The 25061-nt window shown below is 50.3% G+C and overlaps 3 protein-coding genes across 7 annotated transcripts in view; 2 read left to right on the forward strand and 1 right to left on the reverse strand.

Moving 5' to 3' along the window:
- RPL11 (ribosomal protein L11) lies at nt 1-3664 on the forward strand. Its single transcript, XM_030038272.1, has 6 exons — nt 1-74; nt 464-614; nt 1055-1161; nt 1537-1668; nt 2464-2574; nt 3589-3664. Exons 1-6 carry the CDS (start codon nt 69-71, stop codon nt 3616-3618), a joined length of 537 nt encoding a protein of 178 aa, XP_029894132.1. The 5' UTR covers nt 1-68; the 3' UTR covers nt 3619-3664.
- Nucleotides 3232-13577, reverse strand: LOC115351493 (kelch-like protein 31). Of its 4 annotated transcripts, none has more exons than XM_030038224.2 (4): nt 13288-13388; nt 12745-12796; nt 8699-9907; nt 3232-7248 (listed from the first exon to the last, which is right to left on the reverse strand). In XM_030038224.2, the coding sequence occupies exons 3-4, from the start codon at nt 9883-9885 to the stop codon at nt 6516-6518; spliced, it is 1920 nt and encodes a 639-aa protein (XP_029894084.1). In that variant the 5' UTR covers nt 9886-9907; nt 12745-12796; nt 13288-13388; the 3' UTR covers nt 3232-6515. The 4 variants fall into 4 exon arrangements, with proteins under 4 accessions (XP_029894084.1, XP_029894086.1, XP_029894088.2 ...); XM_030038226.2 differs by having other exon boundaries at nt 13277-13377; XM_030038228.2 differs by lacking the exon at nt 12745-12796 and having other exon boundaries at nt 13277-13577.
- The window catches only part of ELOA (elongin A), a 16092-nt gene continuing 4607 nt past the window's right edge, over nt 13577-25061 (forward strand). Inside the window, exons 1-8 of one of the 2 annotated variants that reach the window (XM_030038218.2) lie at nt 13577-13752; nt 19076-19132; nt 19750-19868; nt 20768-21983; nt 23295-23409; nt 23793-23948; nt 24403-24500; nt 24782-24962. In XM_030038218.2, the coding sequence (XP_029894078.1) occupies nt 13681-13752; nt 19076-19132; nt 19750-19868; nt 20768-21983; nt 23295-23409; nt 23793-23948; nt 24403-24500; nt 24782-24962 (2014 nt within the window). In that variant the 5' untranslated portion in view covers nt 13577-13680. The remainder of the gene's footprint in view (nt 13753-19075; nt 19133-19749; nt 19869-20767; nt 21984-23294; nt 23410-23792; nt 23949-24402; nt 24501-24781; nt 24963-25061) is intronic. The other variant, XM_030038219.2, reaches the window with a different exon arrangement.

Here is a 25061-nt window from a genome sequence, read left to right on the forward strand (position 1 = left end):
CCGCCCGCCCCGCCCCGTCCCATAAGACCCCGCGGCGGGGCTCGCTTGATCTCTTCCCCGCCCCCGTCATGGCGGTGAGTGGCGGCGACCGCTGGTAGAGGCCGGACTGTGCCGTCTCTATCCGCCGCCATCCGCCCTCGGCGGGGCCCGGCCGGGTCACGGCCAGTGCGGGCGGGAGCGGGGGAGGCTGGGGGGGAGAGTTACGGGACCGGTATGGGCAGGGAGGAGCCCGTGGGCCGCCCTGGGGAAGCGGCTGCCATGACAGGCCGCGGCCTGCCCGGTGGCTGGGCCGCCGCGGCGGTGCTTGAGACGGGGCGGCGGCGCCGGGGTTCCCCCCCGGGGTGGAGGAGGGCTCGGTGTCAGGCTGCTGTAGCGGCCTGGCGAAGCCTTCTCCTGCCGTTGGGGCGAGCGGTGGGCTGTCTCCCGGACGCCCCCCATTAGCCCCCGTATCGTTTTTCCGCAGCAAGACCAAGGTGAAAAGGAGAACCCCATGCGAGAGCTGCGGATCCGCAAGCTCTGCCTCAACATTTGCGTTGGGGAGAGCGGGGACAGGCTCACCCGAGCGGCCAAAGTGCTGGAGCAGCTGACGGGCCAGACCCCTGTCTTCTCCAAAGGTGAGGGGTGGGTTTTCCCGCCGGCTGCCAAAGGCGGGTGGTGGTGGGGGGGTGGCTGCGTGTGCTGGGTGCTGCAAAGGAGCAGTTTGTTTTCTGGTTGTTTTTCTTCCTTTCCTGAGCATGCAGAGGGTGAAGTGGCAGTGTGGCTCCCAGGGAAGAGGCTCCTTGGCAGAGCCAGTGTGGGTGGGGAGGTCTGCTCTGATGCGGGCCTTGGTGTAAGAATTGGGGGTCCTAAATATTCAGGTGCTGGTGGTCGTTTCTGTCAGATCAGCTCTGCCTCCAGACTTGGGCTGCTGCTCTGCCCTCGTCCCCAAAGAGGGAACATGTGGTTCTTTTTTCTTCGCTTTAAAGTAATTTCTTTGGTTTTCTTAAGCAAGGTGTGTATCCCCTGGGTGGGAATTCTTTGAATAGCCTCTGAGTGTAATTATTGCTGCCTACAGCACGATACACTGTAAGATCCTTTGGAATCAGGAGAAATGAGAAGATTGCTGTTCATTGCACGGTTCGCGGGGCCAAAGCAGAGGAGATTCTGGAGAAGGGGTTGAAGGTGAGAATTTGGCTGGTCTGGATCTTTGATGTGTGAAAGAGCAAAACTTAATCCGTACCAACTGAAAAGATGTGTGCTTTGAAATGTCGCACCTGATCTAGTTACAGGTTAGTCGTGGGTGTTAAGGGTTGGGGGAGCAGCTTTTGATACACAGGCTGCTGTGTTTGCACCGTTTCTCTGGTTGCTGTTTCATCCTTATTTAAGAGCTAGTGGGTGCAGTTGCTGCTTTCTCTTGAGGTTCTGTCTTTACTGCTGTGATTTATGAGCAGGCTGTAGGAGCAAAATCATAGGGTTAAAGACTTAGTAGCATGTAAGCAAGTTGTGGGTCTTGTAGCAGTTGGAACACACGGGACTGACTGACAACAAATGTTTCAGGTGCGAGAGTACGAGTTGAGAAAAAACAACTTCTCAGACACTGGGAACTTTGGCTTTGGAATCCAGGAGCACATCGATCTGGGGATTAAATATGATCCCAGTATTGGTATCTACGGCTTGGACTTTTACGTGGTGCGTATTCCTTGCTTCCTTGCAGCTACTGGGCTTGTGTGAAAGCTCTAGAAGGAACCTAGAACAATAACTGGCTCACGTTAACTTGCTTCCCAGTGCTGGAAGATAGAAAGATGTCAACAAAATCCAAGTCTAAACTGGGATTCCTAGAGCTGCTGTAAAATCCCTGATCTATGACATATCTTACAAAGCCTCCTCAGAAGCAAATACTGTGGCTCTTACTGGTACTCCTGGGATAACACTGAAACAGCTGTGCTAGGTTTGGGGAATGAAGGAGCAGCAGGAGCTTCAGGAATGCGGACTGAAAGACAGGCTGCATTGCTGGAAGATTCTCCCTGTGTTTAGAGCGCTGGGGGTGGGTCATGTAGCAGTGGTGGTGGCTGGTGTGTTTGAGTCGTTCCATTCTGCTGTGTCTCGTGCTAAATCTCTGAAATAGAGGGAAGCTGTTCTGTATGTTAGCAATGCTGTTCAATGTATCTTTTCTTGAGAGCTGAGGCCTCTGGGTATGGAATAGTGAATCTTCTATACTCATTTTGGTTTCTCTGAGTCAGTGTATGTGCTAAGTCGCCCAATCTAGGAGCTGTCCGTGTCAGTTTATCTGGCTGCTCAGAAGTTACTTAGTTTTCAGTTTACATTGAAGCTGTAGAAGAGAACACTTTCAGTCTTGAATGTGATGGACAACAAGATGTTAATGATGTGGAAATCCTAGCCTTCCCTCCTAGAAAACTGTTAAGTTTAAGAAAATAAAAAAAAATGCTGGAATGAAATAGTGCTGTGGGTCTCCTCTCCTGACAGGTGCTCGGCAGGCCTGGTTTCAGCATTGCTGACAAGAAGCGCAGGACTGGCAACATTGGAGCCAAGCACAGAATTGGAAAGGAAGAAGCCATGCGCTGGTTTCAGCAAAAGGTAAAGTCCATCTTTATTTTTGTATCCCAAGAGTTTCCTAGCAAGTATCAGCAAAATGCTTCACTGTGTCAGGGCTGGAACAAGTCACTGGGCAGGAGATCCTGATTACTGCTTAAATCACTGTTTTTTACTGGTCTGGGGCAGTAGAAGCTGTGTTTGAGGATGAGTGCTGTTCATACCCCTTTTTTTGTGTGTGCTGAACTGAAAGAGCAGCTCTTGCAGGATAGCTGGAAGTATCAGCTCTTGTGTAAATCTGTCTCCCACAGTTTTTGGGAGGTGGTGTGTGTATGTGGATCACAAGTGACGAGACAGGGTTAGGATTTGTTTATCTGACACAGCTCCTAGCTCAGCTACCAGACTTGGAGGATGGAGCGATCCAAATAAAACAAGTTCTTGGGTTTATCTGTCCGTAGCCCTCTCTGACACAGACTGGATAATGAATAGGAGTTGCCGACAGCTTGATTGGAAATGCTCAGAGATAGGGACTACTGATACTTTTTCAGAGGTGGAAAGGGTGGGCGGTCTGTCTGGAGGCTCTTTACTGGCTACTCTGCCTAGATCTGCACCAGTCATACCCTGCACAGGGTGGGCTCCAGCCTGCTCCTGCTGAATGAATTTTTTTTTTTTTTTTTTTTTTCTCCCCCCCCCCCCCCCCGCCCCCATCCTGCCTGGTTCTGCTTACTGTGGGTTAGTTACCTTCAGGGCCAAATCCTGGGACTGTAAAAGAGACAAGTGTAGTTCTGGTCAGATCAACCTGTGAAGGATGGGGCTTCTTTCACTGGGCTGATGAGTGGAGTTTAATGCTTACCTCAACAAAGCCCCATTTGGAAGTTAGCAGCACAGCAGCAAAGTAGAAAGGCAGTTAGCTGCAGGAGAACTGGTATTTCATGTCAGTGTTGTCTGCCTGGCTTGGAATGAGTGTGGTGACCGTTTTCTGCACAGCAGTCCTGTACCTTTACCTGATGGTACTTTCTCACTTGGTTCTTTTTTGTTTGTTTGTTTGTTTTCTCACAGTATGATGGCATCATCCTTCCTGGTAAATAAGCAGTTCCTGTTACCAAAAAAGCAAATAAAGTTTTCTAACCTTTAACTTCCGTTGTGAATTTTGTGGGGGCTCCTGACCCGAGAAGCTGCTGGGAGCAAGGGTCAGTCACACTCGAAAGGCACCAGAAGGACATGGACTGATGCTGTGCACTTGAAGAGAACATGCTGTTCTCGAGGAGCAGGTGTTGGATTTACATGGATACAGTCTCCACTTCTGTACTGTCCAACTGCACAAATAATATATAGAGCTTTTACTAGAGTCTGCAGATGGGTGTAGAAAGAAGGAAAAAAATAAATATGCTTTTTGACCAATGGAGTAGTAGAGCAGAATTTCTGGAGGGTTAAATCCCTGAGGGGAACAAAGTCAGTGTGCCGGTTCTGATCCTCCACAGACTGACCTGCAGTCTTAATGGCAGCCTGCTCTTTAATGAATGAGGGATTCTGAATTAGCAGAAGAAACTTGGTTGCTCTGGGAACTATTGGGAGTGCAAGTTCAATGGGAAGCCAAAGGAAATGGTGCACACATCCTCTTAATAAAGCAGAGCCATAAAGGCAAGATGTGGCTGAGGGTTGTCTAAGCAAGCATGACAGGACTGGTTGGAAGGGGCTGAGGGGATGGGCAGGGCCTGTGGTGCTCGTGGTGCCAGGGGACTGGCGAGGCTTCTGAGCAGAGATTCAAGCCTGGTGCCACAAGAGAGGGCTGAGATGAGCCAGCAGAAACCCCTGATCCGTGCTGCTTCTGTGGGTAGTGTGAGTGCCTGTACCTGCAGCTGGTAGAGTTGTTTCTACCCTGGAGATGGCGGTGCTCTCAATGTTCTGTAGAAATCCTGAAGCAATTACTGGATGTGCTTGGAATGTAGGGGATGAATCTTGACTTGTTTGTTAAAATACTTCAGGAGTGTGAACTTATACTGCTTTAATTATACAGCCAGACAGCTTTCCCCTGCAAAGGAATGGCCTTTATTGTTCAAAGAGAAAATTCCCTGCAGGACAATACAGCTCACACAAGTGGAGTTCAGCAACACCCTTGCCTCTGTGCCCAGTGTTCAGTCCTCTCCTGCATCTTACAGTAAAAAAATATAATTTAAAAAATGAAGGAACAAACTCGCTTCCATCCAAATCTGCACATATTGGCACCAGTGATCATGCAGTGTTGTCTCAACGACTAGACTGTTCCCTTGTCAAGCCTGTTTGGAGTTGTAAACCAGGGGAGGTTGCCAGTGCTGTTCAGGATGGAACCCACTCCAAAATGCACAGGGCAGCGTGTGCTGTGCATGCTAAAATGCACAGAGGAGAGTAGAATTTGAACAGGAATTATGTTCTGCCTCTGTATAGCTTTATTCTCAATGTGAACTCTTAATTGAGAAAGAGAATTCTCAAGAGAAAGATCAAGACCTTTATGTGAACTGTAACTTCTACAAGCTGCTCAGTTTTGGCGAGTTACGAAAGGAAGTGCAAACCAGCCTGCTTTGCTGAAGCTCTTGTCTTTGCATCTTCATGGCATGTTGAGGTTCCCTTGAGGGGCTCAGGAGCTTCCTGGATGCAATTTCACTATGTTGTGCAAAAAAGACCAGAACAAAACCAGGAGCGTTTGCCTGGATGCTCGGCAGCGTGTAGTTGTCTTGGCCTGAGACAAAGGTGACGAGCCTGTCTAGGATCACGTGTAAATGTGCTCCAGTAACAGGACCTGTTACCAGAAGATGCTGGCCTTAGCATGTGACTGTTGTGCGATGTCTTGTCATGACTGTGGGTTTGAGACCAGGAAATAACCACCACTCTCTTGCCTCCTGCTCTTCACAGGTTATCACTGCTCTGGGACTGTATCTCAGACATGCCGGGGCAGGGTTCGGAGTCCTGTGGTGTGGTTTGTCCTGGTGTACTCAGCCCAAGAGCCTGAGTCTGCTCTGCAGCGCTGTAAGGCAGGGTCTGCAGCCCCTGTGCACTCTGAAAGGGCAGCCAGGGTTTTAATGAAGACTGGTAACTGTTTCAGATGCAGTGACAGGGAGGGTCCCCAGGCACTGAGCAACTGCTTGCCCCTGGAAACTCAAGTTTCCTAATCACTTCTTTTACAGGTCAGACTCTGCTTTTCCAGCTATGGGGAAGCACTGTTTGAGTTCAAAATCAAGCTGTCAGCTTGATGGTACAAGTAACAGGACCTGACTAGGAATACATCTGCGAGAGCTCCTGGTTTAGATGTGAAGGGATTCTGCTCCAGCTGATACTTATTTTCAGGGCACCATTTGCCTCTCAAATCTGGAGTTTCATAGCATCCTCAGGCACTTCCCTGATTCCCTCTGCTTGAGCCAGAGCACAGCACTTGGAAGAGCAACAGATCTTAGTGAGTTGCTCCAATAGTTCTCTTCCTTGCTATCAAGATTCACTTTATTCCTGGTCTGAAGGCATCTAGCTTCAATGAGTAAATATTAAGTGTCCTTCCATTGAACAAATGCTACATGAGCAACAGGGTCTGTTCTAGATCTGTCACTTTCTTGTACCTAATATCAATACTGCTGTTGTTTTGAAAGTGTCTCGTGATACTATTCCTACAGTATAATTTCTCCTGCATTATTCTAGTTTGTTTTTCTTCTTTTTTTTCCTTTTTTTTTCCAATCCACGCTGCGATACAGTGCTGCAGGCTGAGGAGAAAAGCTGTTCTGTCCTGCTTGCTTCCGTGTCTGCCCCGCTTGAGCACTCCCTGCTTAAGCTGTGGGATGGAGATGCAGGCAGCTCAGAAGATACTTTCCTGGAACCCAAAACTTGCCATGATGGAACAAGAATGTATGAGACTTTGCAGTGACTCCAAACATCAGCGTGCCTCCCCATCCAGCTACCCCACACTCCTGAGCTCTGTCTCCTTCCCTAGCTGCTGGCATAAGCCACATGGCATTCAGGGCTCTTTACGTGCTGGCTGCTGCTGAGGCCACAGAGCTAGCCCGGGACCTGGAGCTCGGGGAGCGTGGTAGGATGATGGTGCAGCATGAGACACCCACGGTGGCCTCGGGGAGGTCCTCATCCTCGGTCCACTCGTTGAGGTCAGGGTTGTAGCACTGCACGCATTTCTGATACTTCTTCCCGGTCTCGTTCCAGCCACCCACCAGGCACAAGCGCCCCTCCAGCAGAGCCACCCCGGCCGTGCTGACCCCCGTGGGCAGGGGTGCCACGTAACTCCACTGCGCTGTGAGTGGGCTGTAGCACTCCACGGGCATCACGTCCACCCGCTCACCCTGGGGACCCAGCTGGCTCCCACCCAGCACATATACTCGGTCGGCCACAGTGGCTGCGCAGTGCCAGCCCCGGGGGGTGCTGAGCCTTGCCTGCTCCCTCCAGGTGTCGGTGCTGGGCTCGTAGCAGCACACGGTGCGGGAATAGGCATGGCTGATGTAGCCGCCTGTGACCAGGAGCTTGCCATCAATGACGGTGGTGGCATGGCAGCAGCGGTGCGTCTCCAGGCTTGCCTTGCTCTGCCAGCTGTTGGTGGTGGGGACGTAGCACTCGACAGATGCCAACGCGCCCTCAGCGTTGCGCCCTCCAACAGCGTAGAGGAGCCCATTGCAGGCACTCAGGCTGAAGTGCGTCCTCCTGTGCTGCATGCTGGCCAGGTGCAGCCAGGTGTTGAAGCGTGGATCGTACCTGGGGGACGAAGGGCAGATCTGTCTGTCCAGGACTAGCATCAGAGCTGCGGGGAGAAGAGGGCCCTGGCAAATATCTGCCTTCGGAGGAGACAACTTGTGCTCTGGAAGAGCCTCTCTGTCTTCTCCAGCAGTAAAAAAGCATCTGGACAGGCAGTGCAGATGGAGACAATGGCACTGCACAGGACTGGATCCTGCCTGTGACTGCTGGGGTTGTTGCTGCTCTAACCCTTAGGATGGCCCAGCATTCCTCCTGCCACCACAAGCTCCGGCCTGGCTTGGAAATGGTGAGTGCTACTCATCTGAGGTGTCCCCAAGCACTGTTACTGTCCCCTCTGTTGGGTCTTGGCAGGTAGAAGAGGACCAAGGGACAGGCCTTCCCTGCCCACCCTGCCAGGCCAAAGCCAGGCACTTGATAAGAAACCGGCTCCTTGTGTGCCCATGAGGTGGCAGAGGGAACTGGAACGGCTGCGGCCCCAGAGCGATGCCACGGGGACTAAGGCCAGGCTGGAAAAGGTGGATAAGCTACTGGCCAGAAATAGAAAGGAGACCTGTCAGTGGGTCCCTGAAACCTCACTCCATGCAGGAGAAAGAGACCAGTGATAGCTCCTAACCAAGGGGTGGTGATCAGGGGCCATGGAAGGGCTGGCCTCGAGCAGTGCCCACGATGTTGCATGTGGAGCCTCAAGTGGCTGAGCCAAGCTGTGGGCAGAGCAGCTAGGAAGTTCAGGTTTAGCTTGCAAACAAAATACTGCATGTCAGGTTGCCATGGTTACTCCTCCTTTCTTTGAACAGTAATCCCTTGGCGATCCAGTGACAGGTTTATGGGGATTTAGGAAACAAACCTTGTTATTTAAATAACGAAGAGAGAAATGGAGGCGGAGAGAAGAAAGCCTGAAGGGCAACAGGAATCCTACAGACAGTAAATCTACCTTAAAATGAATCCAGGCAAACCAGAAACCGGGTCGAGGCTGGCACTGGCTGGAGGAACAGCCACCAAGCGAAAAGGGGAGCTCCCCAGAGTAACAAAATGGGTTACTGCTAAATAACAAGGGCTCCCATTTCTCCAGGAGCCTCACAACTTTGAAGAGGCCCTGCCTTGCCCTCATCCTGCACCGGTGCTGTGTGCTGCCGGAGGACATGGGCAGCACAGCCCAGGCCCCAAAGTCCCCAGGGGAAGCCCAGGCCAGGGTCACGCAGACCAAATGCCTGGAAGTGGTTTCCAGGTCTTGGGTCTCACAGACCAGCACCCTGTGCTGGGCCTCGCTGCATTTGTCCCTCCCTGGCAGCGTTATCCCGGGGGCCAGACCTACCTCCTCGTTACTGATAGCAGAGGAACCTTTCTGACGCGCTCATCCCTCACCCCATGGGGGATGCTGGGGCACAGGCAAACACAGCACAGCTCTGAACCCCTCCCCAGGGTCTGTGTGGCCAGGTGGTGCCCGTCTTACCTGCTCAGGCTGCTGACGGCATGCTTGGCCTGGTTCCTGGCATCATTTTGGTCTTCACCACCCGCGATGTAGATGAATCCATCCATCACCACCACACACTGGTTAAAACTTTTTGCTGGCATCTCCGTCAGCTTGTTCCAGTTTCCCTCTGCGTCCCTGTAGCTGATCTCCCTGCTAAGAGCCTTCTCGGTCAAAGCTGGACGACCCCCAACTGTGACGAGCACCCTCTGGCCTCCCCGAATCCTGGTTCTCCGTGACTGAAGGCTGTTTTGCTGGTGGGGGAGCAGGTGGTAATTCATAGCATCCACGAGGAGCTTGTGGCACTGTGGGTCTTGCATCATGCGTGGCACAGGTTGCACATGGTTGACCAAGTCTGGAGCTGAGATTGTGCCGAATCGAATGTTGCTCAGGAGGTCAGCAGCATATCGGACCCGTTTTGGGTCAAACTCCAGCCACTTGACAGCGATCTGGAAGGCTGCAACCTCACTGGGTATCTGCAGGCCATCATCCATCAGCAGCTCATTGATCTGATCGAAGGGGAGTTTCATGAACTGGTCAGTCTTGGAGAACTCCAGGAAGTTTTCCCGGATGAATTTCCGCGTGGCATCTTTCACCTGGTTGAGGCCGTAGGTGGCTGAGATGTTGGCAATGTACACGCAGTTCTCCACAGCCATCTCCCGAACGAGGAAGTCACCGCACATGTTCAGCAGTGCTGGCACCTGCAGCTGAGTGGCCGCGGCGATGGTGCTGCCGATGGTGTACAGTGAGAGGCTCAGCTTCCCCGTGTAGGCGTAGGTGATGACGGTGGTCAGGCCCAGTGGGGAGACGTCGTGGAGCTCCACCCGGTGCAGCTGAGGGTCTCTCTGCAGCAGGCGGTGGAAGTACTCGCTGCAGGAAGCCAGGACGAGTTTATGCACGTCGAAGGACTTTGTTTTGGTGGCAATGGTGAGATCGCAGAGGAACCGCTTCTGGCGCATCTGGTTCATCCCCTCCAGAAGGCTGGCTCCATGGTCGGACGCTTCAACCTCCGTGGCCGTGCAGTGGAAGCCGTTGGAGCCGCTATCGTACAAACCATTCAAGTGATTGAGGTGTTCGACATCTAGCAAAGCATCTTCCACCATCACCGGGGTGATGGATGCATCCTCTTTATCCACCTTGGGCTTCTTGGTTTTCTTTTTGGGTGCCATCCTGGCAGAATCGGAACAGGACCTGGTGAGAAAGGAGAGGTGAGGAGCCTTGTAGCAGGGGTACGGGTATTCTTCTGCTCTTTAAGACATTCAGTTAAGCAAAGGAAAGACTCCCACTGACTCATACACTCTTTGGGTCAGGCCAAGGGAAGGACGGAAACTGCCTCCCAAGCCCTGTACGCCTCGGAGCCACGTGAAAGGCATCAAGGGCCATGACTGACAGGGGATCCTCAACTCTCAGCCAGTACCAGCACCTTCGCTGTGTTAAAAAAGGACTGGGGATTTTGGGTGGTTGCTTTGGGAAACTGGGAGCACCCACTGGTTCCTGTGGTGTGGGGCTGTGCTTGGCCCCGCTGACAGCTCCGCTGTCTGGGGTGACACAGACTCCAAGCAGAGCGAGATGGCAATCGCAGGGTGTGTTTTGCCTGACTCAAGCGCGTGCCAGATGGGGTGAATCAAGTCCAAGCAGCTCTGACAGAGGTTTCCACACAACAGTGAGGTGAGATGAGTCCCAGCACTGCAGGACCGCATAGAAAAGGGTGTGCATTTCCCCCTCAACCCCTTGGGCACGGTGAGGCACTGCTGGGTAAGCAGTGGGGCCAGCTGCCCTTTGGAGTGACCAGTTCAGAGTGCAGGTGAAAGGGGAAACAACAACAAAAATCCAGCTTTTGAATGTTCCCAAATTCCAGTTTGAAACTCCAGTCTGAAACTCAGCAGTGACCTCAGCTCCTCTGAGGGAGCTTGGAGCAGCCAATATATGAGGGAACAAATCTACTGGCCAGAAATAGCTGTTGCTGCGCTGTCTCACATGTCTGGGTACTGTTTATTATGCTTGGCCATAAAGATCAGGTTTCTTGGAACTGAGTAATCAGCTCGTATTTAGCACCAGGCAAAGAAGGGGGGCATTATGAGACTTCAGCAAAAATACAGAGAAGGGAAAAGTTTAGTAAAAGTCCCCGCCAAGAAGGAAAGAGGATTCAGGGCTGAGTCTGAGGGGGAGAGCAGCAGTGCCAGCCCAGCCAAGCACAGCTGGCTGGGTTGAGCAGAGGGAGCAGGGATGACACAGAAGCCAAGGGGATTCAGGAGCAAAGTCCCAGGCACTTGAGCCATCCCTGGTATTGTGGCGTTTCATGGGGCTACCCCAATTTACACGACTGAGAGCTTATCTATCACAGTGTCATATCCTGGAGTAGGCATCATTCGTTCTGAAACTGGGATGCAAATGCTGCTCTCTCGGTGCGTTTGAATATGAAATGGTTTCTGACACCCAGCTCAGGATTGGGAAAAGGAACTGGGATTTATCCTTTCAGAGCAACACCACTTTGATATTTCCAAACACACATTTTGTTCAGACTATCCATTTCCCAAGAAAATTTGCAGTTTCAGCTTTTCAGCTGGATTTGAAGTGAAAATACAGGTTAAATATTGGTTAAATAAATATAAAATATCATTTTTCCAGGCCTTCTATCCAGATCCCTCAAACCTGTATCTCTTTGAGATATGACACTGCACAAACATCCTTGCTGCTAACAAAGCCAAAGAGAAGCAAGACTTGTCTTGCAGGAAGGTGGCCATTCTGCTGCCCCCACGCTGAGACCTGTCCCAGCAGGACGGGTGCCAGGTTGAGGTCTGCAACCTGCTGGGGCAGGAGGGTTTGGCCTTGTGAAATGAGTGACCTGGGTGTCAGCTCCCACTGGGCTGTGCTGAGGATCTGCCTGATCCCTTCTGCTCCCCAGATGGCCTGGATTTTGACCTTTTGTTACAGAAACAAGCACAGTGTCTGCAGCAAACCCCTGTTTCTGTCCATAAAACTGCTCACCCCCCCTTTCAGGGGCTCCAGACCCCATTTTTGAGAGGTGACACCAGTGCTCAGCAGCTCTTGTGTGCCTGGTGTGAAGCCCAGCATCACAGTTGGGCTAGCTGATCTCCAAAAGCCTTCTTAATTCCTTCTGGAAAGCCCAGCAATGCAGCTGGCTTTCTCCATCGCCCTGTCCACTCCACTCAGAGTCAAGGGGGGAAGTTGTTCGGGGATAAAACAGAGGTCTTCTAACTGCATTACACTTCATACAAGTACAGTGGAGCCATGAGAAGTTTTGGGCTCATACTGATGTCCATGGAATCCTGCCTGTCCCCTTTGGGCACCTTTGACAGACTCCGGTTTGAAGCACGTGTTCATATTATTCCAGTGTCTGGCTGCAGGAGGGCAGAGCGACCTTTACTACCTGCAGTTAATTTAAAATGGGACATCATTGCTGCTTCTGATTGAAATACCACTGTAGTGACTTGAAAGGGATATTTTTCCTGCAGATTAGTCCTGGCTGCTGGATTAATCTAGGGAGCTGGTATGAAGAGATTTCAAAGGGCCCAGACAGGAAGGAGGGAAGACAGGGCTTTTTTCTAGCTGTTTAAACTTCTCTTAAAAGACAGTGGTTGTCCTCACATCCTTTCAGTGCTGCTAATCTCAGCCCTGCACCGTATTACTGAGCTAAGGGCAAAGCAGGACCTATGCTGGGTGATACTGTGTCTTCAGGAAGTTACAGCAGGCTTATTTTAATATCTAAGCAAACAGGCAGAATCCCTCTCCTTTACCTGCCAGTGCCCACAGCCCCGGGTTCAAGCAGGGTCTGACTGGCAGCAAACACCGAGCTGGCCTGGGAAACTACCTGGACACTGCAGCTCTGGGCGCTATTTTGCTGCCAATAATTCCTCCAGCCCCTTTTTAGAAAACAACAAAGTCTTTCCCCATGCCATTATTTCCATCATTCAGCAGTTCCCGTGCCCCACGCAAGGTCTCTGCAAATCCTGCTAGGCGAGCTCTGATTCTCCATGACTTGTCTATAGGCTGGGTCTGCTCCTTACCTTGCTGTTAAGACCGGTTAGTCCAAGGGGAAGCTCTGACCAGCACAGGGCTCTGCAGGTTGAGAGACAGAGACCCTCAACTTTCCCCACGCGACATCCTCCTCCCTCCTCTCCCCTCCCAGCCAGCTGACTGCTCTTATCACTTCTACATTTACAGCAGGCTTTTGGGGTGATGCGAGGACAGACGCCCTCAGCCGAGTCCCAAGAGACATGGAAAGGCCTGGATTCAGGTAGCGCTGCTCCAGCCAAGGGCATCGTTGCAGCCAGCACCGGGAGAAGGCAGTAAACCAAAGGCCAAGCATGATTACCTGGCCACTGCCAAGGGTGAGGCAACGAGGAGGCAGCCAAAGGCCTGGCTCCACCATGGAGGGGTTCATCAGGATATCTGGGGATGACATGGGGGATATCGCCCTGCTGATGCCTCTCCTGCTCTCCTGAGCGAGCGGAGGGGACGGCAGCTCGGAGCCCCCAGCCTGGGCAGCTGTGGCCCTGCTCAATTTGCCTTTGGCCACGAACGAATCTAAAAACCTACTTTCTACTCACTTCCAACAGCCGTGGTGGAGCCGTTGGGAGACAACGGGAATAGGCAGGAAGCGACGTTTGCGTCAGGAAAGACTGTCCTGACCACGGTAGGGCCGGAGGTGGCACCACTGCCCCGGCGAGGGGCGGCCATGGCGGCCGCGCTCCCCTCAGCAGCGCCCTGCCAGCACTCAAGATGGCGCTGCCCGCCTTCCCCCCCCACTCCTCGCCAGGTCCCAAGATGGCACCCGCCGAACTCTTGCCCGCAACCGCCATGGCCGTCGCCACGGCCGGGGCAACGGCTGCGCCGCTTCCGTTTCCTGCCCGCAGTCAAGATGGCGGCAGCAGCGGGGAAGTGCCGTGTGGCGAGCGGGCGGTGAAGCCGCTTCCGCCGCGGCGGCCTCTCCAGCAGTAAAAATGGCGGAGTCGGTGCTGGAAGTTGTGGGCAAGCTGCAGTCGCGGCTGGCGGGTAGCTCGGAGCCCAAGAAGGTGACGGTGGGCGGTGGGGCGGCCGAGACTCCCCCCTCTCCGGCGGGGGTGGCGCGGCGGAGCCGGGGGTCGGGAGGGCCTGGGCCACCCCGCGGAGGAGGGGGGGCACGGGGAGCGGGGCCGGGCCGGGCCTGCCCTCCGCTCCGCTCCCCTCCCCCCGGCCACCCCTTCCCCGAAGTTTCCTGCCCGGCCGGGGCCACGGTCCGTGGGGCGAGGCGGACGACCCGCCGCCTCCGAGCCGCGGCAACGGGGTAGGCCCGGGGGGGGGTTGTCCCCGGTGGGAGCTCCCCCCCCCTCCCCGCGTTGCTGCCAGCCTGGGCTGGGTTCGCAGGCCCCCGGCTGTCCCACGGGAGACCCGCTGCGGCGTGTCGGGGTCGTTGCGTGGGGTCCCCCCGAGTGACACATGGATGGGGTGCGGTTTGAGAGGCAGGCAAGCGGGCAACGGGAGAACTTGCCGGAAGAGTCTTGCCCTGGTGACGTGTTCGCGGTGGAAGAGCCACGGGTGCCCGGCGTGAGGTGACGGGGAGGTGCAGCCCTGCCGTGGGACCGGGGAGGGCCGGGACCGCGGCAAGGCCACCACGATCGTCGGGGAGTTGGGGTCCGGGCAAGAAGTTGCTGAGTTTTAACTCTGGCTTTGGGGTAGTTGCTTGATGCCTCTTGCCCATCTCCACGAGGGAACGTGTCGGCTGCCAAAATGTGCTGCCCGCAGCAGCTGTCGCGGAGCGGCTGCCCTGCGCCCGCTGCCCTGATCTATGCTGGTGCTCCAATCTGTTTGGTGACATTCGGCCGCGTCTGTTGCTGACAGCAACTGTCCTGCTGGGCACCAGGATTCTGAGCCGGTTTTTTTTCAACTGAAATTTGGAATTAGGGTTGAGCTCAGGTGTGGGCCCTGCACATGCTGTTATCCCATTCTCTAGGATGTCATATTTTAAAGGGGGAGCATCTGTTGTGACTATTTACAGGTGTTAGGTTTGTGTTTCACTTAAGTCAGGTGAAAGAGGAGGCAGTGAGGGCTGTGCAGCCACTCTGCAAATTTTGTTTAACTGAGGCAAATGCCCGCAGAACCGCTCACTTTCCAAGACCTCGCAGCACCCATGAAGAAGGCTGGATACTGAAGTGCTCAAGTGCTGACCTTTTGAAATGGAGGCCCCTGTACCCAGTTCCAGCCTAGCTGGGGGCAAAGCGATGGGAGGGTCTGGTTCCTTTTCTCACCCTCTCAGCCAAGACCAGAGCAGGGTTTAACTGGTGGTGCCCCAAATGGAGCTGACGGACTGCTGAGGAGTCAATTCCAGGGGGTCTTGGACTCCGTGGTGCTGAGAGCATGTGCAAGACTTCAAATATTGGCTCAGCACGCTGTGCACAGAGAATTAGTGCTCCTGTTTCTTGACCCTTGTGTCAGCTGGGGGCAATAACTGCTTGTCTGTGTTTCTTGGGCATTGTAAGTCTTCGGGCGCTATTTGCACAGGCTAACTCTTTCTCCAGTAACCTTGCGGTGTTAAGTCGTTTCTTTCTCTGTCGATCGTATGCAGTTTTGCAAGGAAAGGGAGAGGTGATAAGCGTTCGCAAGCTGTCACTAGCTAGGATAGTGACTTTAAACCTTTTCACTTCCCTAGCAGAAACATCCGGTGACCTGTACTCTTTTTATTTCTGATAACTTTTCAACTGTATCCTCGGAAGTGTTATTAGTGTTTCTAGGCTTGAATTTAGTTGCTGTTGCAATGTCTTGATAGATTGTGTATCTTCTGAACACCTTCCTATGTCAGAAAATGGCTTTCAGCTCTTCTGCTGTAACTGTTTCCACCACAGTTCTGTAGCAGCTACAGCTTTACCCTGTCAACAGGACAAATCCACAGCACCTCTGGGTGCTATCCACACGTTACACCATTTCCACTCTTTGGTTTTCTTGCCTTGTCCTTTTGCAATATTTTTTCGGTAATGTGAAAGAATAATATTTGCCCATCATTGTGTATAACTATATTGCCTTGCTGAAAGGTGTTAAGTATTAATATTGGTTTTGGGTGAAAATTGGGCTGCTGGCACAGAACTGTATGAGTGAAACTTTGGACACTGTCGTAATGGTTTGGAAATGGTCTTTTTTCTTTTTTTTTTTTCAGCAGAGAAAGTACAAGCTCTGCTGCAGGACTGAGGGACAAAAGAGAGTAAGGGAAACATGAACAAGAGAGCATCCTCACGGAGAGGAAGAGGCCAGGCTGTGCTGTAGTAATTTGATGTTTATGTGTGTTGTTAGTGTTGTAATGATCTGGCTGATTTCTTTTAGAAAAAGAAAACAATCCACCCGTGTTAAACAAAACTTTACTGGAGCTGGAACTAAGTGAAGGTTTTATAGTTTGCGTCTTGTGGCTGATTGACTGAAACTCTACGCTGGGGTGTTTTAGAAGAGCTTTCTCATATGTATTGCATCTGGTGTCTAGCAGGATATGAGCCTTGTGTTTTCTGTCTTCTACCTGGTCGGCTTTTTCCCATAGGGCTTGTAGGATCTCAGTTATTTCTGATATGAGCTGCCAGATTTGAGTCTGCTTGGCTGACTTCAGCTGAAGGCAGTGAGGTATACTCCATCAGCTTGTTTCCATAGGAAATACAGATTAGTACAAGTTCTTAAGCCTCACTGCATCGGAGTTGTCTCACTTGGTGCGTCTCATGCATGTGGACCTGTGGTCCACAGAGGTCGCAAGCAAAGCGAGGTTTTGCTCTGCTCCGTGAACACAGCTCCCAAATATGTTCCTACTCTGATATTGCCAGGCTGCATGCCACTTGGACAGTGTCAATAAACACAGGTTTTGATATCTTAGATTGTCAGATAAGTGCATTACTGATGACGCAGGCAACAAAAATGCTTTGTTTCCTGACAGCGTCATTTTGAGATTTACAACTTGTCTGGGAGGTCTGCTGAACTCAAACTATGTTAACATTTCCAATTAATGTGCAGGTATAAAAGCTTGGTAAAGTGACACTTAAGCAAAAGTATGCGTATGGTGGCCTCTCAGAAAGCCAGCTCTTGGCTCTTTTTTTTTTTTTTTTTTTTTTAAGGTGTGTGGAGGTTTCCAACCATTGACTGCAGTGCGTGTGGAATAAGCCAGTTCCCTGTGAGACATGTTCTGGATCAAATGTGTGGGTCCCTGGTCTCAAACTACACTTCCCCTGGCTATACAAAATCCAGAGATGGCCTCTGTTTAGGATAGCACTTTTCTTCTTGGAATTCAGCCCTGAAGGCAACAAATAACTAAAGAGCAAAAAGAGCTGTGAAAGATGCTACAGTGGGATGTAGCTAGAAAATAATTGGGAGGCTTTAAGAATACCATAATGAGTTTTCCCTTGACTCTTACTCTCATGGTGGGATTTCGTAAGCTCTGAAACAACCTCTCTAGGAGAGTAATCAGCTTACAGAGATGCTATTGTTTTATTATTGCCCTGTTTTACTCTTTTTCTATCTGGTACAATATCTGTCCTTCTTCCCCTCCTTCCTGCTCCCTTCCAAACAGGCCCTTTGCGCACACTAGTCCAAGCCCCTGCGTTACTGATGCCAGAAAGATCTTGACCTTCCCGGAGGGATCCTGACCCATGAGCCCTGGCAGGCCGTGCCACAGCAATTTGAGGGGAGGCAGCAGACACGAGCTGTGTCTATACCTTTGCTGCTTCTGTTCGATGGCTTTGCTTGCTAGTGGGCTTCTTGAGCTGCAGTGCTGGCAAAGTAACAGCAGTTTTGAAAACTGAAAGGATGTTGGGATTGTTTAGTTTAACTGGCTTCTTCTTCCCCTGCCCCATCAGTTGAGGTAGGTGGTGGAGCACGTTACCTGCCTCAGATCCCTTGAATCCTGGGGGACACTCCACGTTACCATGAGCCTGGAGTTGCAGGGACAGAAGGCTTGAAGACCTGGTTAGCTGTGGTTACAGCACAGCTAGAACTGTTGCATTCCCCTCAGCATCCCAGCTAAAGAGTGCTGAAACACACTGTTACTGTTGGTGTCAGTGTTTCACTCTTCTAAAACAAACAAGAAAACCTAAACCTTCGGTCACAGTAATTGTCCTGAATATAATGGAGTAGTTTCTGTTGAACAGAAACCGTCCTGTGGTTCTACTTAAGCTAGATGAACCCTTATCTCTGTGTCAAGTATTTTCTCTCCGAAAGTAATCGCACTCTTCAAATAGGTTAAAAGAACTTATTTCCTTCAAAAGGAAGGAAACCTCTAAACCACCTTGCACAGTGGAAGTGGGGGTGATTGAAATAGCTTAGGCCAACAGTGCTAATTTGAGCATGAGCACAGTGCTTTAAAGAGAAGGTCTTCTGGATCGGGGACAGCCCTTTGTATGGCATATAGCATAGCAGTGCTGAACAAAGTCTGGGCTGTATAGGGGCTATAATAATGGAAACGCTGACAAGGCTGGTCTGTGGCTATAGCTGAGCTGCGGGAAATAATACGAGGGGCAGCGGTGCTGTCGGAAGTGTGCTGCTATGTACTGTAACTAAAAAATTGGTAGACATCTCAGTGAAGTGATGTCCCAAACCACCTGGGTGGCAGAGGTGCCAGTACATCCCTTCCACCTGCAGCCCCTTACCGGGGTGCAAGTCGGAGAGGGCTCCTCTTCCTTCCCTGGCCCGTGGAGCAGCTGTACGTGCTGGCAGGGGCTCACTTGGCAGCGCGTGTGTGGAGGAAAACAACATTTTTCACCGGTGTATGGCGAAGGGAAAGGAAAAGAGTGAGGCGAGAGGCAGTGGTTGTGGAAAGGATCAGTTGCCTTTTTAGCACAGACTATAGCTGAGAGGAGAGAGACTGTCAGCAGCGCTGACAGAGTGGGAGGGTCTGCAGGGAAGGTATGGGTTCCCTCTTAGATCTTTAAGAGCATCTAGAAACCTATCTGCCCTCAGTGTCTGGCTTGCAAAACTTCAGAAAGGACTCAATATTTTTTTCCCCTCTTCTCAACAAGTGATGTGATTGTCAGCACCACCTTCTGAGAGTCACAAGCTTCCGAGTCCTTTCTTCCACTTGCTGTACAACAGAGTTGTGTGTGTGTCTGTTACTGATGCTTTAAGCCAGAGTTAAGTTGCAGTCCTGTGTGAAGAAAGCATTAATATTTGAGTGTGTTTTAAGATTCTCAGATGGGCCCTCGTAGGCAAAGAGACGTTAATTTCTTTACAGTTGGTCCTCATGTTCAGCTTCTCAGGAGCTTGATTTGGAGTAAGATAGCAGCTGTCTGCCACTTGGATCTTTCTAACAAGCTCTCACGCAGTGCAGAATTTTCCTTTCTAATTGCAGTATGTGGTTCAGTATGACAAGTCTGAACACTTTCCTTCTTGTCTCTGCAGCTGCTGAAAAGTCTGAAGAGGCTGTCTGAGTTGCCCATCACAGTTGACATTCTTGTGGTAAGAGCTGTGAAATCTCTCACACTTTCATCGTGTCTGTCAAGTCACTGGATAACTGTTTGCCATGGAAATGCTGTTTTCCCTGGAACAGGGTGTGTTGCCTCAGCCACCTGCAACAGCCCGGTGTCACAGACGTGATTGTGATAAGGTTCTAGAGATTCTGTGAGCATGTCAGAGCAAGTGTGAAGCCATGGAGGACAGTTTGTCATCCTTGGTTCTTCCAAAAGCTTAACACTTGCCTGGGATATGAGAGTTGGAGCAGTTCCTAACAATAACTGAATCAGCATGAAATTAGGAAGTGCTAATCCTTGAAATTGTTAGTGTCTTCTGTCTTCAAGCTTACTAACAGTCATGGTAAATACTAACTTGGTTTATTAATACAAATAATTAGTGTTTGACGAAGGTAGAGTTAAGTTGTCTTTGATTTACAGAACTGTAGTAAAAGATACAATGTCTGCTGAAAACATAATATATGTGATATCTTTGCTGTTAGATCAGGGAAGTTTATTTCTACCTAGCAGCCATAGGTAGCAAGTTAACTTTATTCACTTTGTAGGAAATTTAGCAGAGGTGACTATTTTGCTAAGATGAATTCATGTCTTGGCTCTCTCATGAAGGAGACAGGTGTTGGGAAGACTGTGAACAGTTTACGGAAGCACGAGTTTGTAGGAGACTTTGCGAAGAACCTCGTAGCCAGGTGGAAGAAGCTAGTGCCAGTGTCCCAAGAGGCAGATAGGTAAGTGAACCTGTTTGGTTATCTTGATGGATAAGCTTTGTTATATTTTTGCAGTGGAGATTATGAACTTCTCTGACCAAGGAAACAAAGTGAAGGCTCTGGAAAAACTTGTAACACAAGTGTGCTAACTCTGCATGGGGTTTTTGCCTTGTTTTGGCATAAATTTCCTGCCTCTGCTAGCCACAGAGCATTGGGTTGCTGATGGCTGCAGTTTTGTGTGAAAGCAGGGGCCGATTTTCAAGAATTTGCAATTTGATGAAGAGATTAACAGTAGATGCCAGAAAAGCGCCCTTCATAAAGCAAGAGATGCAATCTGCTTGCTTCCCATTTTATGGTGCTAAAGAGAGGATGTTCTAGGCACAAGTAAAGGAAGTGGCTTGCTTTGAAAGAAGGCTTTTATGTGCAAAAATCCTATGGAAACTGAAAGTTAATGCTTGCAAGCATGTTGCAGTAACAAAGCTGTGTTGAACGCAGCAATGAGATAGTTTAGATGTGGGTGATAAAGACCCAGTTATTTATGATAATTTCAATGGCTGTGGTATCCCTGCATGCTTAACTGGCAAACTGGGGGACACGTTTCCCATAGGCACCACACAGCCAGGAGTGTGTACATATGGAGAAGTCTCTGTATGCATCTGTCTCTGTCTCTGCTTCCCAGTGAACTGTGAAGTCTCTAGTCCTAGTAAAAATGCTTAATCAATTCCTGCACTAGAAATGCAGTTTCTAAATCCCTGAATGTCGCTGTGCCTGAGAGAATTAGTGGTATTCTTGGCACAAAACTAACAAATACAACCCTAGTCTTAAAGAAAGGTTCCCGTCCACATGGTCCATGGGGAGTGGCTCTTTTCATTCATATTGGCAAGTTTTAATCTAACTATTTTGTTTTCTTATCCCTTCAGAAATAACCTAGATTCTGAAGACCGTGACTATGAGAGGAGCAGCTCAAGCAAAAGGCATCAAGAACCCTCCCTCAGAGAGGATGAAGAACCTGACCAGGAGTATTCAGAACCCTTCCAGCCATCTTGCAGCCAGTCCTATAGCCCAGATCACAGGGAAAAGAAGTCCAAAAGGTATCCTAGGCCTGAGAGAGCCCATGAGACTTACGGCTATAGCAGCCACGAGGGGAAGGGTTGGGGCAGATCTTCCCCAGTGCTCTCTTCAGATCAGGAGTACTCGGACTATGGACAAGCTGTGTCACCTGAGCCAAGTGAGAGCCCTCAGGATATGTACACAGACCCTTATGCCTCTGAGGAGCAGGAAGAACCGACAGTATTTCATCGGAAAGCCAGTAAAGGCCACAGCTTTCAGGAGAAGCTGGGGGGAGGCAGGGAGAGGAACCCTGGTGAGTTCTACAACAAAGGGAACATGAGTCGAAGCAAAGAGCACAAGTCTTCTCACAAGAAGCAGCGACTTGATGGCAGAGGGGAGGACAGGACCTCTGCCTTCAGCCCAGAAAGATTGCACAAGACCTCTTTTAAAGAGCAACTCCAAGAAGCCCCCATGGCAGGGAGTAGCAAGGAGAAGCAGAGGATGTCAGATGGTACCAAGAAGGAGAAGAACCGAGAAAGCGGTGCCTCCAGAAAGGAGAAGTTGCACATGTTGCCGCATTTGGAAGTGTCTTTGGACAACCATGTTAAGAAGCAAAAACATCGGGACTCTGAAAAAAGCAAATTGGAAAAGCCCAAGCTGAGCCTGGAGACCTCTAATACAGAGCAGGAGAAACGGAAAGCTGAGAGTGAGTCGTCAAATAGGATTAAAGAAAAGGGGATTTCTGGGAGCTTAAAATCTTCAGAGGGGAAGCGCAAAGTCTCCGATGTGGACAAAAAATCAATGGGCTTTTCCTCAAATTTTGGGGAGGGGGAAGCAGAGGATGAATTTGAACAACCTACAATGTCCTTTGAGTCATATCTCAGCTACGACCAGCCCCAGAAAAAGAAAAAGAAAGCGGCCAAACCCTCTGCGTCAGCTGGGGAGAAAGACCAAGGGCACAGCAAACAGAATGGATCCAAAGCCAGTACCAACAGCTCAAGCTCAAGTCGGAAAAGTCCAAGCCACAAGCGAACAAGTGAGAAAAAGGCAGAGAAGAAACTACCAGAGGCTCCTCAACCAAAGAGGGTAAGGTTTGAAGGATCTGAGAGTGAACAAAGAAGGTGGGATCAGCTGCTTTCAGTCCTGCCATCTGGGGCTTACTAGTTTTCCCCTTGGAGGTGCTGGGCTGTGTTCTGCATCAGGGTGTGCTTGCGGTGTCTCACTGGTATCTAGGTCTGTGACTCTCGGTTCATGCTGGGAGACACTGTGTTTCATATGCCGTGTGCCGCAGGCATTGCTTTGTCCTGTTAGAGTGGAAGTCTGCTGGAAAAGTGGGTGAAGAGGGAGGGTAAAAAAGAAATGCAATAGGTAAAACCCTGTTTATTCAAAAATGGAGAGAGTAAAAGAGAACACCTTCAGCTAAATACTCATATGAGAGCATATTGGACATGATACACTTGTTAAGCATGCAGAGTATCTCTAGATACGAGCCAACTTAGAACACAGCCTAATATGCAGTGCATCTCCACCTGCTAGGAGGGTTCCCATGTCTCTCCTCTCACGTATTTATGCTTCTCTAAAATGGACCTTTTTTTTATCTGTGTCAGTACTACAGTTTTGTGAACTAAATCTATTGGACTCGAGAAATGGGAGAGCTGGTGTTACCATGCAGCTTATTCTAGGAGACAGATCTTCTCTCATGAAAGCTTGAAAAATGAGCGATATTTCTGTACATATTCATTGCGACCTGGGTGCCAGGGTTTTGTATATAGATAGGGACTAATGTGCAAAACCTTTACTCCTTAATCTTTTTACTCAACTTTGAAACGCTTTGCTCTTCAAAAAGTGTTTTTATAATCTTAGCAGCATTTTAAAATTCTGTCGTGCTATTCATTCTAATAAGTGCCTCATATCAGTTTTAGGTTTTCCTCAGTTTATGAGGTTCCCCTCTCCTCTCCCACTGCAGAGTTTTTTTGCAGGAGGCGGGAAGAAGAGACAGAATGGGTAAATGAGTGTTTGAGATCAAGGAAATGTTTCTGCCAGCTTTCTCTTCTGTTTTTTGTGTAGTTCTTTGCATTGTTAATCTGACTTGGGTTCTTGCCAGAGGCCTTCAGCACTGAACCTAGTAGGTTAAAGATGTGGATGACTTGTTGGAGAGAGCTGAGTGATTTAGATCCCAAATTTTGGCTTCTTTGTATTGACAGCCTAGGCAGAGCCACAGTAATGTGGCAGAAGTGCAGCCTCCCCCTGAGGCTATTTCCTGGTGCAAGCTGATCAGCATTGAGTGGCTTATTCAAAATATCAAACAAAGTGCAGTTCAGTGCTGTTTGTAAGCTGGCAGGATGTAACATTCTCCTGTATTCCTGGCTTACTTGCATGTACATCCTCTCCTTCCAGATACTTTTAGATGTGGTACCAACATTACCAGACATCCCACTGCCCCCGATCCAGGCCAATTACCGCCCTCTTCCTTCAATCGAGTCCATTACCTGCTCCCAGACAAAAAGGAAAGGTATGTTGGACAGGAAAACAGGTTTGAAATGGGCTGCAGCCATTGTTTGTGGGAGGGAGTGGATGCTGACTGGATTCCAGTCTTTCTGTTGGGGTCTGGTATCCTGCCTCTGATGCCCAGAGCCTAGGTTTCAGAAAAAGGTAGCTGCTTTCCCATGTGCTATAGCAGAAATGAGGAAGATCCTTTGCTGACGCTTTTTGAGGTTTGGACTTTGGACTTGCCCTTCCTGAACTAGGTTGCAGGTCTCTTAGAGAAGACTTTGCCTTCTAGGTTGCTTCTGGGTGACTCCAGTTTGTGTCTCCTGTGCCATTCATCAGGGTGGGCTAGCCTTTTCTCTCTTCCTTATCCTGTTCCCTTCTTACTCCAAGTCTTTCACTTTACAGCAGTCTCCTCGCCAGTGGAAGAGAGCGAAGCAGGTTTTACAGGCCGCCGGTTGAATTCAAAGATGCAAGTGTATTCAGGCTCTAAAACTGCCTACCTCCCAAAGATGATGTCTCTGTATCAGCAATGTATCAGAGTCCTCAGTAACAACATTGACTGTAAGTATCTTTCCTCATCTGTCTTAGTCATGTTGCCACGCAGATAGTACTGAAGTCTTGGTAAATTGTTTGTATATATCCTAGCAGCATCTGGCTTGGAACATGTGAACAGTTAGTTGCCCCTTGTCACAAGACAAGCTAACTAATATGGGACATCTCACTGAAAGCTCAGGTGCTGCAGGAATCAGACCCAGCATGCTTTCAGGGACTGCTAAAGCACTGGCAATAGTGGTAAACAGATCCTTGATCCTTGTGCAGGCACTTCTTAACTTGGAGATATTGGTACCTGATGACCCACTAGAGCTATTGCACCTATGGTTCTTTTCTCCCTCCCCTTGTATTGTGTAGTGGCGTGCAGCACTGCTGGTTTTTCCACTGCATTTCAGGGCATCGAGCCCTTTCCTTGGCAAGGAAGGAGCAGGATAAATACTCTGTGCGTCTTGCTTCTCTCTAGCAATCTATGAAGTGGGTGGTGTCCCTTTCTCAGTGCTGGAGCCAGTATTGGAGAGATGCACCCCAGAACAGCTGTATCGCATCGAGGAATGTAATCACGTGAGTGCCTGGGCCTGGGGAAGGGGTAGTGATGTGGGAGTGATGTTCTGTCCTCATCTGCAATAGCAGAATAGTAAAGAACAATGCTCTTTACAACACGAGGTGGCTTTTGCTAGTCCTGAGTTCCTGGATTTGCCATCAGCCCATCTCTTGCTGCAAGTTGGCCCCTAAGCTGTCTTGTCCTCTGTGGTATTCCAGTGACACTGGTGCTAGCTGGTGCTGAGGGAGAGAGGAGTGAAGGTGTTGGGAGGGATCCTAGCTTACACGTGGGTTTGTTTCAGGTCCTTGTTGAGGATACGGATCAACTGTGGCACAATCACTGTCTCCGAGACTTCAAGAACGAGAAGCCAGAAGAGTTTGAGTCCTGGCGGGAGATGTACCTTCGACTTCATGACGCACGAGAGCAGCGGCTGCTCATGTTAGCACGGAACATCGGCTCAGCTCATGCCAACAAACCCAAAGGTAAAGTAGGGCTGAATAATCAGAGAGGTGTCTGGGAATGCTGCCTAGGGGATATCTTAGTGTGGGGAAGGTCTTTTGGAATGACTGGTTTAAATCTAG

The sequence above is a fragment of the Aquila chrysaetos genome, chromosome 16 (assembly GCF_900496995.4).
Source record: "Aquila chrysaetos chrysaetos chromosome 16, bAquChr1.4, whole genome shotgun sequence".
NCBI lineage: Eukaryota > Metazoa > Chordata > Aves > Accipitriformes > Accipitridae > Aquila > Aquila chrysaetos.